Source organism: Pelodiscus sinensis, chromosome 5, assembly GCF_049634645.1.
Source record: "Pelodiscus sinensis isolate JC-2024 chromosome 5, ASM4963464v1, whole genome shotgun sequence".
Classification (NCBI taxonomy): domain Eukaryota; kingdom Metazoa; phylum Chordata; order Testudines; family Trionychidae; genus Pelodiscus; species Pelodiscus sinensis.
The window spans coordinates 17,687,782-17,702,645 of record NC_134715.1 but is presented as its reverse complement, the minus strand read 5'-3'; the positions used below and the strand labels follow the sequence as shown (position 1 = coordinate 17,702,645).

The 14,864-nt window shown below is 41.2% G+C and overlaps 1 protein-coding gene across 1 annotated transcript in view; it reads right to left on the bottom strand.

Annotated features, from left to right (window-relative positions):
* GRID2 (glutamate ionotropic receptor delta type subunit 2) overlaps positions 1-14,584 on the bottom strand; it is a 1,112,728-nt gene extending 1,098,144 nt beyond the window's left edge. The window contains exon 1 of the mRNA XM_006111957.3: positions 14,198-14,584. Within this exon, the coding sequence (XP_006112019.1) occupies positions 14,198-14,285 (88 nt within the window). The 5' untranslated portion in view covers positions 14,286-14,584. The remainder of the gene's footprint in view (positions 1-14,197) is intronic.
* Between the last annotated feature and the right edge of the window lie 280 nt (positions 14,585-14,864).

Sequence of the window (14,864 nt, the reverse complement as noted above, 5' to 3'; positions counted from 1 at the left end):
CTGAGTCAGGACTCTACATGCTACTGCAAGGCAAATACGCAATAACAGTAAGAGTTCAAGTACATTGGGGGACTTCAAATGATTTTCTGGTGGGGGGAGGGAAGTTGTGATTAAATTATGAACTTCAGTGATGGCTGGCACCCAGAAGGTCTGGGCTGGCTAGCTGGCATATACCTCTCCTCTTGCCCACTTGTCTTGGAAAAAATAATCCAAACTACACATATAGTATGATGATGACTAATTTAGCTACTCAAGAGATATCTTGGAGTCATTGTGGATTGTTCTCTGAAAACCTTTAGTGCAGAGTAGAGTCAGAGACTCATCTTCCTTACAGCACTACCTGAACAAAGAAGAGAGGGACTGTTTTCTCTGGTGTGCTGCTGAAGAGCAGAGAAAGGAGAAACATTCACCACAGAGCATTTTTGTTTGTTTAAAGAAATAAAGTAAAGGGGATTTAACAGATCTCATTAGCCCCTCTAACCAAATGCCTCCTATACTTTAATTTCCATGGCTGTTTATGTTTCATTTGCTAGCACCAAAATGGCCAAAAATAAAAGATACTTAAAATATATAAAGAAGAATAACAGGTGGTATAGGTAGCCTGGAAGGATTATGGACAAATCCTATTCCCTCTTACATTCTCACTGAAGACACTTGGGCTGTGTCTAGACTGGCCAGTTTTTCCAGAAAATCAGCCACTTTTCCGGAAAAACTTGCCAGCTGTCTACACTGGCCGCTTGAATTTCCGCAAAAGTACTGACGATCTCATGTAAGATTGTCAGTGTTCTTGCGGAAATGCTATGCTGCTCCCATTCGGGCAAAAGTCCTTTTGCGCAAAAGGGCCAGTGTAGACAGCTCAGATTTGTTTTCCGCAAAAAAGCCCCGAAAATGGCGATCGGGGCTTTTTTGCGGTAAAGCGCGTGTAGATTGGCATTGACACTTTTCCGCAAAAAGTGCTTTTGCGGAAAAGCATCCGTGCCAATCTAGACGCTCTGTTCCGAAAATGCTTTTAATGGAAAACTTTTCCATTAAAAGCATTTCCAGAAAATCATGCCAGTCTAGACATAGCCTTGAGGTAAAGAGGAGAGAAACTGAATGCTAGTTCCAAAGGTCAAAATAGGCAAAATAAAAGGGTGGGATTGAATTTTACAAAGTTCAAAGGTGGGTAGGTGGGTGGGTGTGAAAGACACACACACAATTATATTTTTATGTTTCGAACTACTGATACAAAATACTCCCAGCATATCATTCACATGACTTTGAATTTCTTTTCCCTTTCTTATTTTGGATAGGAGAATTTAAACCTATTTCCTAAACCAGCTGTAATCTTCACCTAACAACAAACAGCCAGTTAATTCTAGCCTTAGGGACATTCAACAGCCTTTCACAAAACACAGAAAGTAATAAACTAGTACATTAATGAACAGATTTTTTTTTTCACTCCCAGATCCTTCAGAACTCGCTACTCAGCACTGTTTCCAAATGATGTCATTACCTAACTTCCCTTCAGGGAAGACTTACCTTCTCCTACTGTATCTCATGCAACCTAGTAACAGGAGATTACTGATCACACTTCTGAAGACCTATTACACACCTACAAGATCTTTATCAGGCATTCTTAAAATTTAAATACACACTTGGGGAATTGAGGAAACACATTGACAGAGATAAACAAGTACCCAGAAGCCAACTACTTCAAGACAGACCCAACAAGGAAAATAACAGAACACCACAGGTCATCACCCATAGGCCATAAATTAAACCCCCTCCATTGCATCTTTGCCAATCTACAACCCTATCTTGGAAAACGATCTCTCACTTTCACACAGACCAGTCCTCAGCTATAGACAGCTGCCCAACCTTAAGCAAATACTTACCAGCAGCCACACACCACACCACAGATACACTCACCTAGGAACCTATCCCTGAAACAAACCCCATTGTCAACTCTGACCACATATCTGTACAAGTAACCCACTTACAGTACCTAACCACAACATCAGGGGTTCATACAACTGCACATCCTCGAATGTGATATATGCCATCAAGTGACAGCAATGCCCCTCTACCATGTATGTTGGCCAAAATGGACAGTCTCTAAGACAAAGGATTAATTAACAAATCAAACACACATAAGCCTGTAGATGAATATTTTAACCTCCCTGGACATTCAATAATGGATTTAAAAGTAGCCATCCTTCTACAAAAGAATTGTATTACCCAATTACAGAGGAAGACTGCTGAATTGGAAATCATTTACACATTCAACACTATCAACCTGGGCTTGAATAAGATATTAACTGGTTAACACACCAAAGGCAATTTCCCCTCCCTTTGATATTCTCATTTACACATCAAAAGCTATGAATGGGACACACCCAGCCCGATTCAATTTGTATCATTAACAATGGTCCTACAATTGACAGGTAATTGCTTTTGCTATTATATATACACCCTAGATTCTGTAATTTCTACTTCAGGTCATCTGATGAAGTGAGATTTACCCACAAAAGCTCACGATATCTTTGACTCTAAGTCCTGGTCCACTCTAGGGAGTTATTTCAAAATAACCCCCTTATATTGAAATAAGCAGAGTGTCCACACTATCACACCCACTATTTCAAAATATGGGGCTGGTTATTTTGAAATAACTCCTGCTTTCCATGAGGAATAACACTTATTTCAAAATAGTTATTTTGGGAGTTATTATTTTGAAATAATATCCTAGTGTAGACATGCCCCAAAGTGACACAGGACTGCTTATTCTCAAATTCCTGTATAAGGCCCACACAAGTCAATGGAAACCCATTAGCATCAAGTGACCATTGGATAACACCCATATTGACAGAAAAATTCATTAAGGACTAAGGTCCTAGTCCAGCAAAACACGTAAGTACATGCTAAATGTAAAGCATGCAAATAATCTCACTGACTTCAAACATGTACTTTAAAACATCACAATGTCAGGGTCTACATTTTGACAAACTATACAACCATAAAAAAAACACAGAGTTAACGATCTGTCTCCCCTTTACACATTTCCAATTATGGTCTTCATGTTGAAATGGTCAATTAATATTAAGTTGTTCAATATAATGGTAAAGTACATCCTACTTAGTTTTTGGGTTCAAGTCTCTACGGCAGTTACAAGAAATTTTAGTAGCAGAGCACTATGTGAAACTATGAATGATAATCCAAGCTTTATTTAAAAAGGAAAATTAGTTAAGCAAACTGGCATGCAACCACACCACTTGGATAATACTACAAGTATGCATACACTTAAAGATGAAATATTGTTTGGATAGGTGATCAGTCCAAAGTAAGTACAGCCTTATGATCCTAGAATCTAAATGGAGCCTTTGATGTTAATATGAGTTCTTCTGCAATTTAGCAATGCTACTCCTTTTATAATCAATTACAATAATTATCATTAAATGATCCTTTACCATAATTGTATCTCTGCCAGCTCCTTATTGGCTCTTTAAGTTACACATTATTTAACTTAACATCTGCATCAACATCCTTCCCATACTATCAACAGACAGCATTTTAATAAAAATGTTCCAAAATTCTCAAAGCCCTTATTGAAAACATTGCTCAGTTACAGTTACGTGTGGGCTTTGTTATCAGCCCTCACATGAACCAACCACAGAAAAGCTACAGCCAGGGCAACTCCCTGATCTTCAGACATGCACCCCTTGTGGAACATAAACCCAAAATTATACTATCTTGTGCTGCACAGGAAACAGTATATCACAAGCTCATAAAGATCACCCACCTCCCAATTGTGGAGAGTAAATACAACACACCACCTTGAGATGAGATTTCGAAAAACGTCACTCCAAATTTACTGATTTACATTAAAACATAGAACAAGTTTAGCTACAAAATATAGATTTTAAATTGTAAGGGACAACAAATAAACACCAATTAACATTACTATGCGAGATAGACAGGACATGAATTAGCAGGTTCTCACCTTGAACTCCAGATAGAAGCAGGCTACAACTTTAATCTCAAGGTTATACACAGGCCAAAAATCCCTTTAGAAATCCTGCCAACTTCACAAATTGCACCAATCCTATTTCCACTGTACACAGCTGACTGTTGGGGTGCAATTCCCTTGGTTCAGTCTTTATTTGCCAGGTCTTTCCAGGAGCGTTCTTGTTTAGGGAGTGAATTACAGAGGATATAACTTTTACATACGTGGGAAACCTTTGTAACAAAACTTGGTTCTCAGGCTGACTTATGGAAAAATACAAATGTCTCAAGATGGATCCCAGAATCGCATGGCTCAGACATATATCCTCATAGAGCCATAGCAGCCATTGCTTGCAGGCTGTCTGAAATGCTCTCAGGAAGGCTTCTCCTAAGGACTACTGTTTTCCCTAATTGCCCATTATTATGAATAGGCTCTTCCTACCAGCTATGTTGACAAAAAGCATTTTGTCTTGTGTCCATTACCCAGGTAAAACTATATTTGAAGTACTGATACACAGTCAGTATTTATAACTTTGAATGCAAAAGGGATTCATGCATGCAAATAGGATAATATACATGGAAAATCAGGACTTTTCCAATGGCCCCTCTTGCCTTTAAATACATCATAATTATGGTGCAATTATATCATAATATCACTATGAAGAATGGGGGATTCATTGACAGAAAGTGTGTGACCATGCAGCTCAATGTCCATTTTTAAAGGTGGTCACTACAGACCTAATCCAAAGCTCATGGAAGTTCATGAGCATCCCTTTCATTGACCTTAATAAGAGTCAGATTAGGTACTATACATAGCATTACATTTTGACATCTGTATCTTTATTGGATTTGCCAGGCACCAGCAGTGGTACAACTTGTCCTCCTCAGCCTCAGGCTAGATTTTCTGCAACAAACAATGACACATTCAACATTTATGAAGGCAGCCCAAGAAAGTTTAGTTTAGATTAAAATACAAATGTAATGAAACTGGCATCTCTCTCTACAAGTAAATAAAGAGGCAGATATTTCCAAAAATATTTAAGTGACTTAGGCTCCTAAGCCCTGTTGAATATAAACAGGACTTAAATTCCTAATTGACCTCAATGGTTTTACTTTTACCTGTCACCACCACCACCAATGAGCACCACGTGTATATGCAGATGGAGAAGAACATCTAGAGAAGGCATTGAAAAAATACCTTTGGAGTCCAACTTACAAAAAAAAAAACTTAAAAAGCAATAGTCTTGCAGCACCTGAGAGACTAAAAAAAATCCATGTAAATGGTATCATGAGCTTTCGTGGGAACAACAAAACGGTGTTGCAAGACTATTTTTTGTTTAAGTTTTTCCAGTTACAGACTAACTTGGCTACCCCTCTGAAGCCAAAAAAATCTAAGCCCATACTGCACAAATCTCTTTCCCTGAGAAAGAAGTTAAGCTGTAGAGGATATAGCATAATAATAAAATAGAACATCACTTCTCACCACAAAGCCCTTTTCAAAAGGAGTAAGTGTAATCTTCATTTTATAGAGTAGAGGAAAGGGAGGCACAGAGACCACAGGACTAGAACTGAGGTCTGATCCATATGCATGACTCTATTCACAGGCATGTGCTGCTTCCAATCAAAGGAAGTAAAAAATATTACTATTCACAGCTCCATACTTGTGCAGATTGGTTCTGGTTAATCAAGAGAGACATTACAATGAAATCTCCACCCCCATTTGAGTCTACATGGAAGATCCGATGGAGTGTGTGTGGGGGGGGGGGGGGGGAGAAGAGAGAGAAAGAGCAGCAAAACAAAAAAAGGTTCTGCAAAACAACCAATTATTGCTTGGTATACTGAGTGTTAGCCTTAGCAATCTAACTTATTAAAACAGTTAACGATTTAAAAGTAATGAAGAAATAAAAAAGAGATTGAATTCTTTAAATCTGCATGAAAGAGTCCAAGAGGAATTATCTAATGATTTTCACTGCATATTTTATAAGATACGTGATATTTTATTCATGGGTAAAGCAAATATAACAATTAGGAATAATTAGCATTTTGCACAGTGTTATCTAATAAGTTAAAATACACATACAATTCTTCATTTAAGTATTGTGCCTTTGCAATTTTCCCCCTCTGAGTTAGAGCTTTTCCCATTAAACCTGACTGCTGCAAAATTTCTGCACAAAAAAAAGCTTTCAGTATACTTGCGGGTTCTCAACTTTGATATTTTTTTCCCCTCCTTTCATTTTTCAACTATCTTCCTTTTCAATTTCTTCTTGAGCATCCCTTGTCAGATAAGCCTACAATAAACTTTCAAGAAAGTTCTGCCTCTCACCTTTTTCCATCATATTTCCTTGTCATACCAAAACTATTCTGCGCATGAAAAGCTATTTACAATCTAAGCTTTCTCCTGAAAATTTTATTGCAATCAGTTTACAATTACCTAATATTACAGTATTTGCTTTTATACAGGAAGACTTTGGTATAGTTTCATTATATACACACACACACACTGTAGTTATTATGCTATCCTTTTTTTCCCCCCGATTGCTCACCACTTCTCCTATAATTCACACTGTACTTTTTATGTCCTGCCAACTTCTGACCCAAAGCAAGTAGGAGGCTCAAGAAACCAATGTTGCACAGAAACACAAAATATCCCCCTTTCAGCCTCACAAAATGACACTGTCACAGTACCAAGTCCCATTTCTTACCTGATTTAATATTCAGTTCCTGAATTCTTTTCTCTGTCATTATCAGCCTAAGATGCTATTCTGGTCATTGTGACATTTAAATAGAAAACTCGTAATTATCCAAGTCATATGAACTGTTATTACTTGCGATCTTTTTCTGAACTATACCAATCTTCCCCTTTCACTATCTTCTTCTCTTCAACTATACTGATCTACAGTGACCAGATATACCAAGTAAACACCTGAGAAAATACCACAGCGGGAAGTTTTGGTGATATGTATGAAAGGGAGCATTTTGAAAGCTGAGAAGGGGGATGACAACATAGGCCTTTTCTTCTCTCCGGGTATGTCTACACTAGCCCCCTAGTTCGATCTAGGGAGGCTAATGAGGGTGACCGAAATTGCAGATGAAGTGTGGGATTTAAATATCCTGCGCTTCATTAGCATATTCCCGGCCGGTCGCCATTTTAGAAATTGACTAGCCCGAATAACTGCCTGTATCTACACGCAGCAGTGAAATGGGATTCTGAATTAAAGCCCTAAATCAAATTAGCTGTTAAACCTCATTCCACAAGGAATAACAGCTAATTCGATTTAGGGCTTTAATTCAGAATCCCATTTCACTGCCGCGTGTAGATGCAGGCAGTTACTTCGGGCTAGTCAATTTCTAAAATGGCGGCCAGCCGGGAACATGCTAATGAAGCGCAGGATATTTAAATCCCGTGCTTCATTTGCAATTTTGGTTGCCCTCATTAGCCTCCCTAGATCGAACTAGGGGGCTAGTGTAGACATACCCTCCCTCTTCATCTATATTATCCCTTTTCTCCTCTTTCAGATTAAAGACCATTACACCTTTACACAGGCAGGATGGGAAACAACTGTATTTTCGTATCTGCACTCTCTGGGTCACTCTACTTTGGGATATTAAAAGCTGATTAACAATTTTCATAATTCATGGATTCCTTCAGTTTTACCTCAGCTGGTGTTGACAATGGCTTGGCTTGACTACTAGCATATTTTAATTGTTTCAACATTTGTCAGAGAAGACTTGCTGCTTGACTTTCCAAATCGTGCTTTCTCCAACACTGCTCAGTAACAATTTGAATCAATCTAGGTCAGTGTTTCTCCAAGTGGCCCATGAAACCACTTTCAGATAGGGTGGCCAGATGGTTTAACCAAAAATACCAAACACTCCCACCAAAAAACACACTGGGAAAAAAATTCTGTTGAGGAAAAAAAATGGGGGGAGACCAAAGTTGAACCAAAAAAAAAGAGACCCCAACAGCAATTATTAAGCAAAATAAAATAAATAAAATAAAAAGAAATCAGTATGGCCCCTTTAAGAAGAGGCTTTTTTGCCGACACCTATCTTGTTTTTTTGCTCCAGCCACAAGACCAGTCCCTGCAGAACCAGGTAAGGGGGGAAGGGGGAGAGGGAGGGGAGGCTGGGCCTAGTTGTCGTAGGGTTGCCAGGTATCCGGTATTTTCACCTCCTGGCCGGGGGGGGGGGGGGGGGGGGAATCAGGAAATACTGGACATTTTAGGTATCCGGTATTTTCTTAATTTTTTTTAATTGGACAGGAAGCAAAAATACCAGACTGTCCGGGTCAATAGCAGACACTTGGCAACCCTACTTTCAGAAACCTGCTAACTGGCCGTTCTGGTATGTTTACTTACCGGCTCCATGGCCATAGAGCCTCACAGCTCCCATTGGATCTGGTTTGCTGTTTTCATGTATTTTGGGAATGAGAGAAGAGCCATAGGTTGCCAACCCCATTTCTAGGTTTTCCAGAACAAAAAAAGTAACTACCATTACAGTGGCTGAGGGCATCTGGCATATGAACTTTTCTATGTATCTTAGCAACATTAGGTAAAATTAATTTTCTTGGGCTAGACTTTTTCTGATTTTTATCAATAAAAACTATTCTATTTAATAAAAAAAAGTTGGTCCCTCTTTAACTCCAAATTAAGCTGGAATGTTTCCGACATTGCCCATCCCTCTGATAATTATACATTTCTGGAGTTTTAGTTTATATGTTATCAAATTTTAGTATTTTGTATTTTAAATAAGTTGTAGTTTTGCAAATTTTAATATAAAACCAAAACCCCTTGTTATAACCTAAAGCAAGCTTTATTTCCTCTATCTTAAAATGTATTACTTTGTCAATGCCATCATTAAAAAAATATTTTTAAGCTTGCTAAAATAATCTAAAGCAATACAATGATCAGCTGTACAAACAGCCTGAAAAGGCTAAAGCCATAAAGACATTTTTAAAAGCCCCTAATAAATTCTACAAGCTGTCACAGAGGATTATAGGTAACTATATATATGATGAAAGAGCACGATGTAAATTCAAGTCTTTAGCTGGGGAGTAACCCAATGGCTTACAAAAGTCACCTCTAGCCAGTTCCACATGCTTTAGAAGGTGAAGGAGGGGAAGAGATCCATAGTTAATACCTTTGTTCATAAAGTTAAACAGACTTAATGTTTAACTTAATGAACAAGTTGGTATATTTATACAGGAACAGTCTCAGCCTAAAGATCACACACTCACTCACACACACACACACTATATATATATATATATATATATATATATATATATATATATATATATATATATATATATATTCATTCAGTGATGGCACCATGGGAATAAAGATGTGCATCTATAACTAGTCATTTGAAAGCAAATACATAGTATCCACAATTAATGTCACACATTTGTTAAAATGTTATTTGAAATAGGAAGGTTATTTGTTTAGCTTATGAAGTATGAAGACCTTGAAGTAATTTTTAAGAAGCTACTAAGACACTCAAAGCAGCCATTTAAATCTTTTGAGCAAGTAAAACTTTGTCAGCTGTGGGCCTGATCCAAACCCAACTGGAGTCAAAGCTTCCTGTGATTTCAGTAGGCTTTGGATCAAACCCTACAGGACTACAAAGAAACACACTTCAGAAAGCAGTGACACCTAACGGCAAATGTGTCCTTGGAAGACAACAAGCCATAATCTATACCAGAGAAAATATGTCCTTATTAGATGTAATTAATGCTAAAAATATATTATAGGGACCCAAAATAGTGTAATCGTGCTAAACTCTTGGAAGAGAATTTCAGCAATAATTCATATAAATAAAGTATGTTGTATACAATATATTTTGGGGACTCATAGCTATTAATAAAATATACTTGCTACTAAACATATGCTATGCGCTTCATGTCTTTATAGCATTCTTAAAAAAAAAAAAACCATATCCTGATAAATTCTAGCGAAGTGTGGAACAGAAAACGGAAGGCTTTTTTGGTCTACTGAAATAGTAATTTTCTTCTATTTATGTGCATGCTTATTTCCTATATCATATGAAACCGATTTCCATAAATATAACACCTTTATGGGACCACAATGCTAGGGCTTTTGATGTACAGCTTATCATTGTTAGAAATATGACCATAGTATATAAGCTCCTTGTGGTGCCACATATTTTTTATATTAAGCAAATCCTAAAATGTGAATGTTTATAATCATACTAGTTTTCTCACTCCTCCTGTCCCCACCTTTTGGGGAGGGGGTATTTGAAGGTTATCACAAGATCTTAACAGAAAAAAGCTACATCTTCACTGAATATCATTTGTGTCTCTATTATTAAACATTTATCTTACATTAGTGTCTACATTGGCTGAACCAGGTTAGGATCCCGCTGTGCACTTGACTTCGCTGTTGATAGTCCCTGCTGCAAAGATCTTGCAGTACAGTATAAGAGCTCTGGTTCATTTTTGTTTTTATACATTTCTGTTACTTAAGAATTGTGTGTCTTGAAAGGGTTTTTTAAACTTGCTGCTTGATATGGAGAAAGTTAGGAGCAGCACACTACTGGGTCTTATTGGGTGATGAGAGCGATACAGTAGAAGGTAACCTTGACTTCATTTGCATACTATAATCTTACTGGTTAAAGTACTGCTACAGCTGTACTGCATTTTTCTTTGAAATGATTATGATATTTTACACCTGTGCTCTTACATGATAAAGACATGTTACTTGACCTAGAGAGCTTTGCTTTATCTGATACAGGTACAGGCACATCTTTGTGTATGCATGAAGAAAATAAACATACATGTGCATATTCACGTTACTGATGCACAAATTACAAAATGTAAGACTTTTGGCAGAAGATATGAACCTTACACAAACCATGCTGTGGACTAGAAATGCCACCTAATCCCTGCTTAATTAAAGGCACTGTTCTAAACTCCTGTTGTATTTAGGGAGTAAAGAGTGTGGGACGACTGATGTATGAAGAAAATAGCAGGCAGCGTGGCTAATCTCAAAGACTTTGGAGCTTTCCAGCTACATAAATCAGAGCGACTTTTTGAATAGCCTCATAAAACACAAGATCATTGCCATTCCACTCACGGATTTCCAGTGCTTCCTACAGCATACAGATCATTAGGAAACTTCTAAGCAATCAAGTAATGTGAGCCTGATGAAATTACTCAATCAATGCATGGGCTCAGAGAAGCAACATAATACAGAACTGCATAATTTTGACATGTCATATCCCCTTCTTTCTCATATAGAATACGGTTAATTACAATGAAGGTGAGCCTTTTCCACATTTTCACAAGAATGTTTAAGTTTTTCTTAAGTGCCAGCTCCTAATTATGATACTGAGCCAGCAGAAACATTGACTATGGGCAGCCCTCTCAATAGTCAGAGAAACATATTTTGGAAAATACACTGATTTGCCCTAAAATAATCAGGAAATACAACAGGAACAATTAAAAAAGTGTTAGTTTGGAAGAGAAAAATGAATCAGTATTCCATAATGCAAAGCTTTCCCTACACCACCCTACTCATTAATCACAGCTTGTTAATTCCAGGTATCCATTCTTGTTGTGGCAGGCTACTAAGCTGTCTGATAGGATAGTTAAACAATCAGGAATACAACCTGTTCATGGTAAATTAATCAAATATTTCAACATGCAGTCAAGTGCGGCAGTTAATGCACTATAATAAGGAGAAAATACTATTATAAACACATGGGTAAAGGATTAATATTGTTAGTTCTGTGCTGCTTTTTCTGTAGAATGTAAACATTTCCTTTTCTTATTTGGCTTTGAAAACCCCATCCACAAGTATTGGAATAATTTGTTGATTCTGTCCCCCCTCCTTTATTGTTATTTAAAATATCAAAACTAAAAACATGGCATCTCAAATTGACAAAATGGCTTTTTATTATCCTTGCTTAGATCCATTTTATATATATATAAATTAATATTCTCTATACACAGAGGAAAAAATCAAATTAAGGTTTTACAAAACTTAAAAGCCAAAACGTAAGGGTCATTTGGAGGGGTATTATTATGGTTTTCAGCTCAGAGTTCCACAGAATTGCCTATTTTAGTTGCTGACCTTTTAGATATTAAACTTATTCGTAGGTCATTTATTTTCAATTTTAAACTATAAGCCATTTAGAGCTATGTGCAACAATTATAAATTTGCCAGTATCATGCAACATAAAGCAGTCTATAAAAAGCTAATTCCCTTGTCAAATGTACTAATTGTCTTTCAGGTCAAATTAATTGCATGAGAAGCAACCACTTTATGCCTCTCCCCCCTCCACCCACAAGATTTACTGTGTTGATGCATTGAACAACCAATGGCATTTGGGAAGCAGTAAATACCTGTGTTATATGTGCCAGATAAAATAAATATTTTTAAGCGGTAGCAAATAGAAACAACAATTAAGAGAGAAGAAAGGAGATAATTTCCTTACTATACCCAAGAACTACAATACATGCCACAGATCATTTAGTAAAAAGAACCGGATATCGTGCATTTAGTATTCTCTCATCAAGTGGATTATTACAGGATGAAGATTTCACCCCCAAGTCCTAAGATTTGCACCGTGAGTGATGAGCCCGAAAAACAAAAGCACTAAGAACAGTGCCTGTTATAGTTTACAACTGCAAATACATGAATACATCTTTCTCTTCTTTAAAGGAGGACACGATGCTCGGCCTACGGTATAATATTGGAAGCGCCAGTCAAGGACAGCTATTCAGACTGACCCCTGTAAAGTTCTGTGCCTGCGGGCGCCTGGCGCTCTTAAATGAAGGGTTGAACGGCTGCCCTAAAGCCAGTGGCACGGACATAAAAAGCTGGAAGTGCAGGGCTGCGACTCTCAGTTCGGGTCTGAGCACAGCCAGGCACTGCTGCTGTCAGAGATGGGCACAGACATGTTTACAAAGGCAGCCTGGGTGTGAAGGGCCTGGCCCTGGAAGCCAAGGGAGGGCCAGAGGCAGAGCACTAGCACTGAAAGGACACTGAGGCTCGGCACGGCGCACACCTGGGACAAGCTTCTCTCCCTCGCCCGGACCCCAGCAAGGGGACAGGGCTTCTGCGTGGTTGCCCGTCTTGCAGGCGGGCACCCAGTTAGGAAGCGCTTGTCCCACCTGTTTGCCTTGCAGATCACTCAGCGATAGGGGTGAAAGTCTCCCCCCTCCCTCCCGAGAACAGGGGAATCCGCTTCCCCTTGCTCCCGACAGGGAGAAAAATGCCCTTTAAGAACAGGCACCCATTTCTGTCAGGGGCGTGCGCGCAGAAGAGCGGCTGGGAGGGAGGGAGGGAGGAGACTGTTCCCTGGCATGCTGGGCTGTCACATGGAGGGGGATCCAGCTGTCTCCCGTCCCCTATGCCCCTCTCTGGATAGAAATGTGGGTTACAGCTTGAGCTTGCTGCGGACAGCGCTGTGAATAATAATCACACACACCGCCTCCCTCCCTCCCTCCAGCTCTCTGCCTCCCCGTGTGGCCATCATGCTGCCAAGAGGTGGGGCCACGACCAGCTCCGAGGCTGGCTCCTTAACCCCTTCCAGGGCGGCCCCAGCAGCCGCCCCTCTCCCTCCTAACTCCGTAACCGCGCTGGCAGAAAGACCCCCCCCCCCCCCCGGCTCTGCTGCCCGCGCTGTCCTAAAGCGGGGTGGAGGGGGGAGCAATTGCACCGCCCCAGGGCCCCCTCCTGCAGCGAGTGGCGGGGGCCCGAGTCTGGCTGGAACAGCAGCTGGCTCGGGACCCTTCCGAGAGAGGCTTGCGCCGCCCCGGCCGGCTGTGGCTCCCGCTGGGGCAGCGGCGGCGCCTGGCACGGGCGGCGAGGAAACTGGAGAGGGGGCTAAACTGATCCCCTCCCCCCGGATGCTGAGCGGACCCAGCTGCTCACGTTGCCCAACCACCTGTTCCGCCGGGGCGCGGGGATGGTTACAGCCCAGCCGGGGGGCGCCGCTGTCCCCCCCCACGGGGCACCTCGGGGAGCGGCGCGGGGCGCCCGGGCCGAGCGCGCCTGAACTCTCCCGCTGCCCCTCCCCCGGCGCCAGGCCACCGGAGACACCGGGTTGCGCCGAGGGCCACGGATCAGGAGCAAGTGTAACCCCACCGGGGCGGGGTGCAGGGGAGCAATGGGGGGGGGGAGGCACAAGGGACAGGAGGCCAAAAGAGCGGGTCGCCCAGGCGAGCTGGGAAAGTCAGCAGCCCCCTTACCTATGTGTATGATTGAATCCGCAATCGCCGCGTCCCAGGTTCGAGTCCAACAGACGGACACAACCAAGAGGAGGGAGAAAACTTCCATGTCCTCCCGGGGGTGAGTTTTTTCTGAGCAGCGGCGGCTCGCTTCCTCCCAGGCGGAGAGTGACAACGCAGCGCAGCGAGCCCAGGAGTTGGAGGTGCCAGGACAGGGTTTAGATCCCGATTGCCTGCGTGCCGCTGCTGAGAGGTGAGGGCGACAGCCCAGGGTCTGGGGCGTCCCTCTCCTTTGCAAGAGCCCCGCGTCACTCCGGGGGGCTTCCGGGCATAACGACCGGCGCTGCTGTTGGCTCGGGCAGCCAATCCATCCAGCCCGATCGCTTCTCCGGGCAGCAGGCGCCTCCGTTTGTCAGACCGTCTCCATCCTTCCGCAGGGTCCAGGGATCCGCTCAGTCCCGGCTCCTGCACAACAACTTCCAACCCACCACACACACCGCGCGCACGCACCCAGACACACACACACACACCGCTTGGCCACAGAGCCCCAAACGGCGGGAGCCCGCAGCAAAAAAAAAAAAAAAAAAAAAAAAAAAAAACAACCCTCGCCTTCAGTAAGGAAGGAGACGCGGGGAATCAAGCATAGAGGAGATCCCGGGTCTAGAAGCCAGATTCCTGCAGGAAAAGC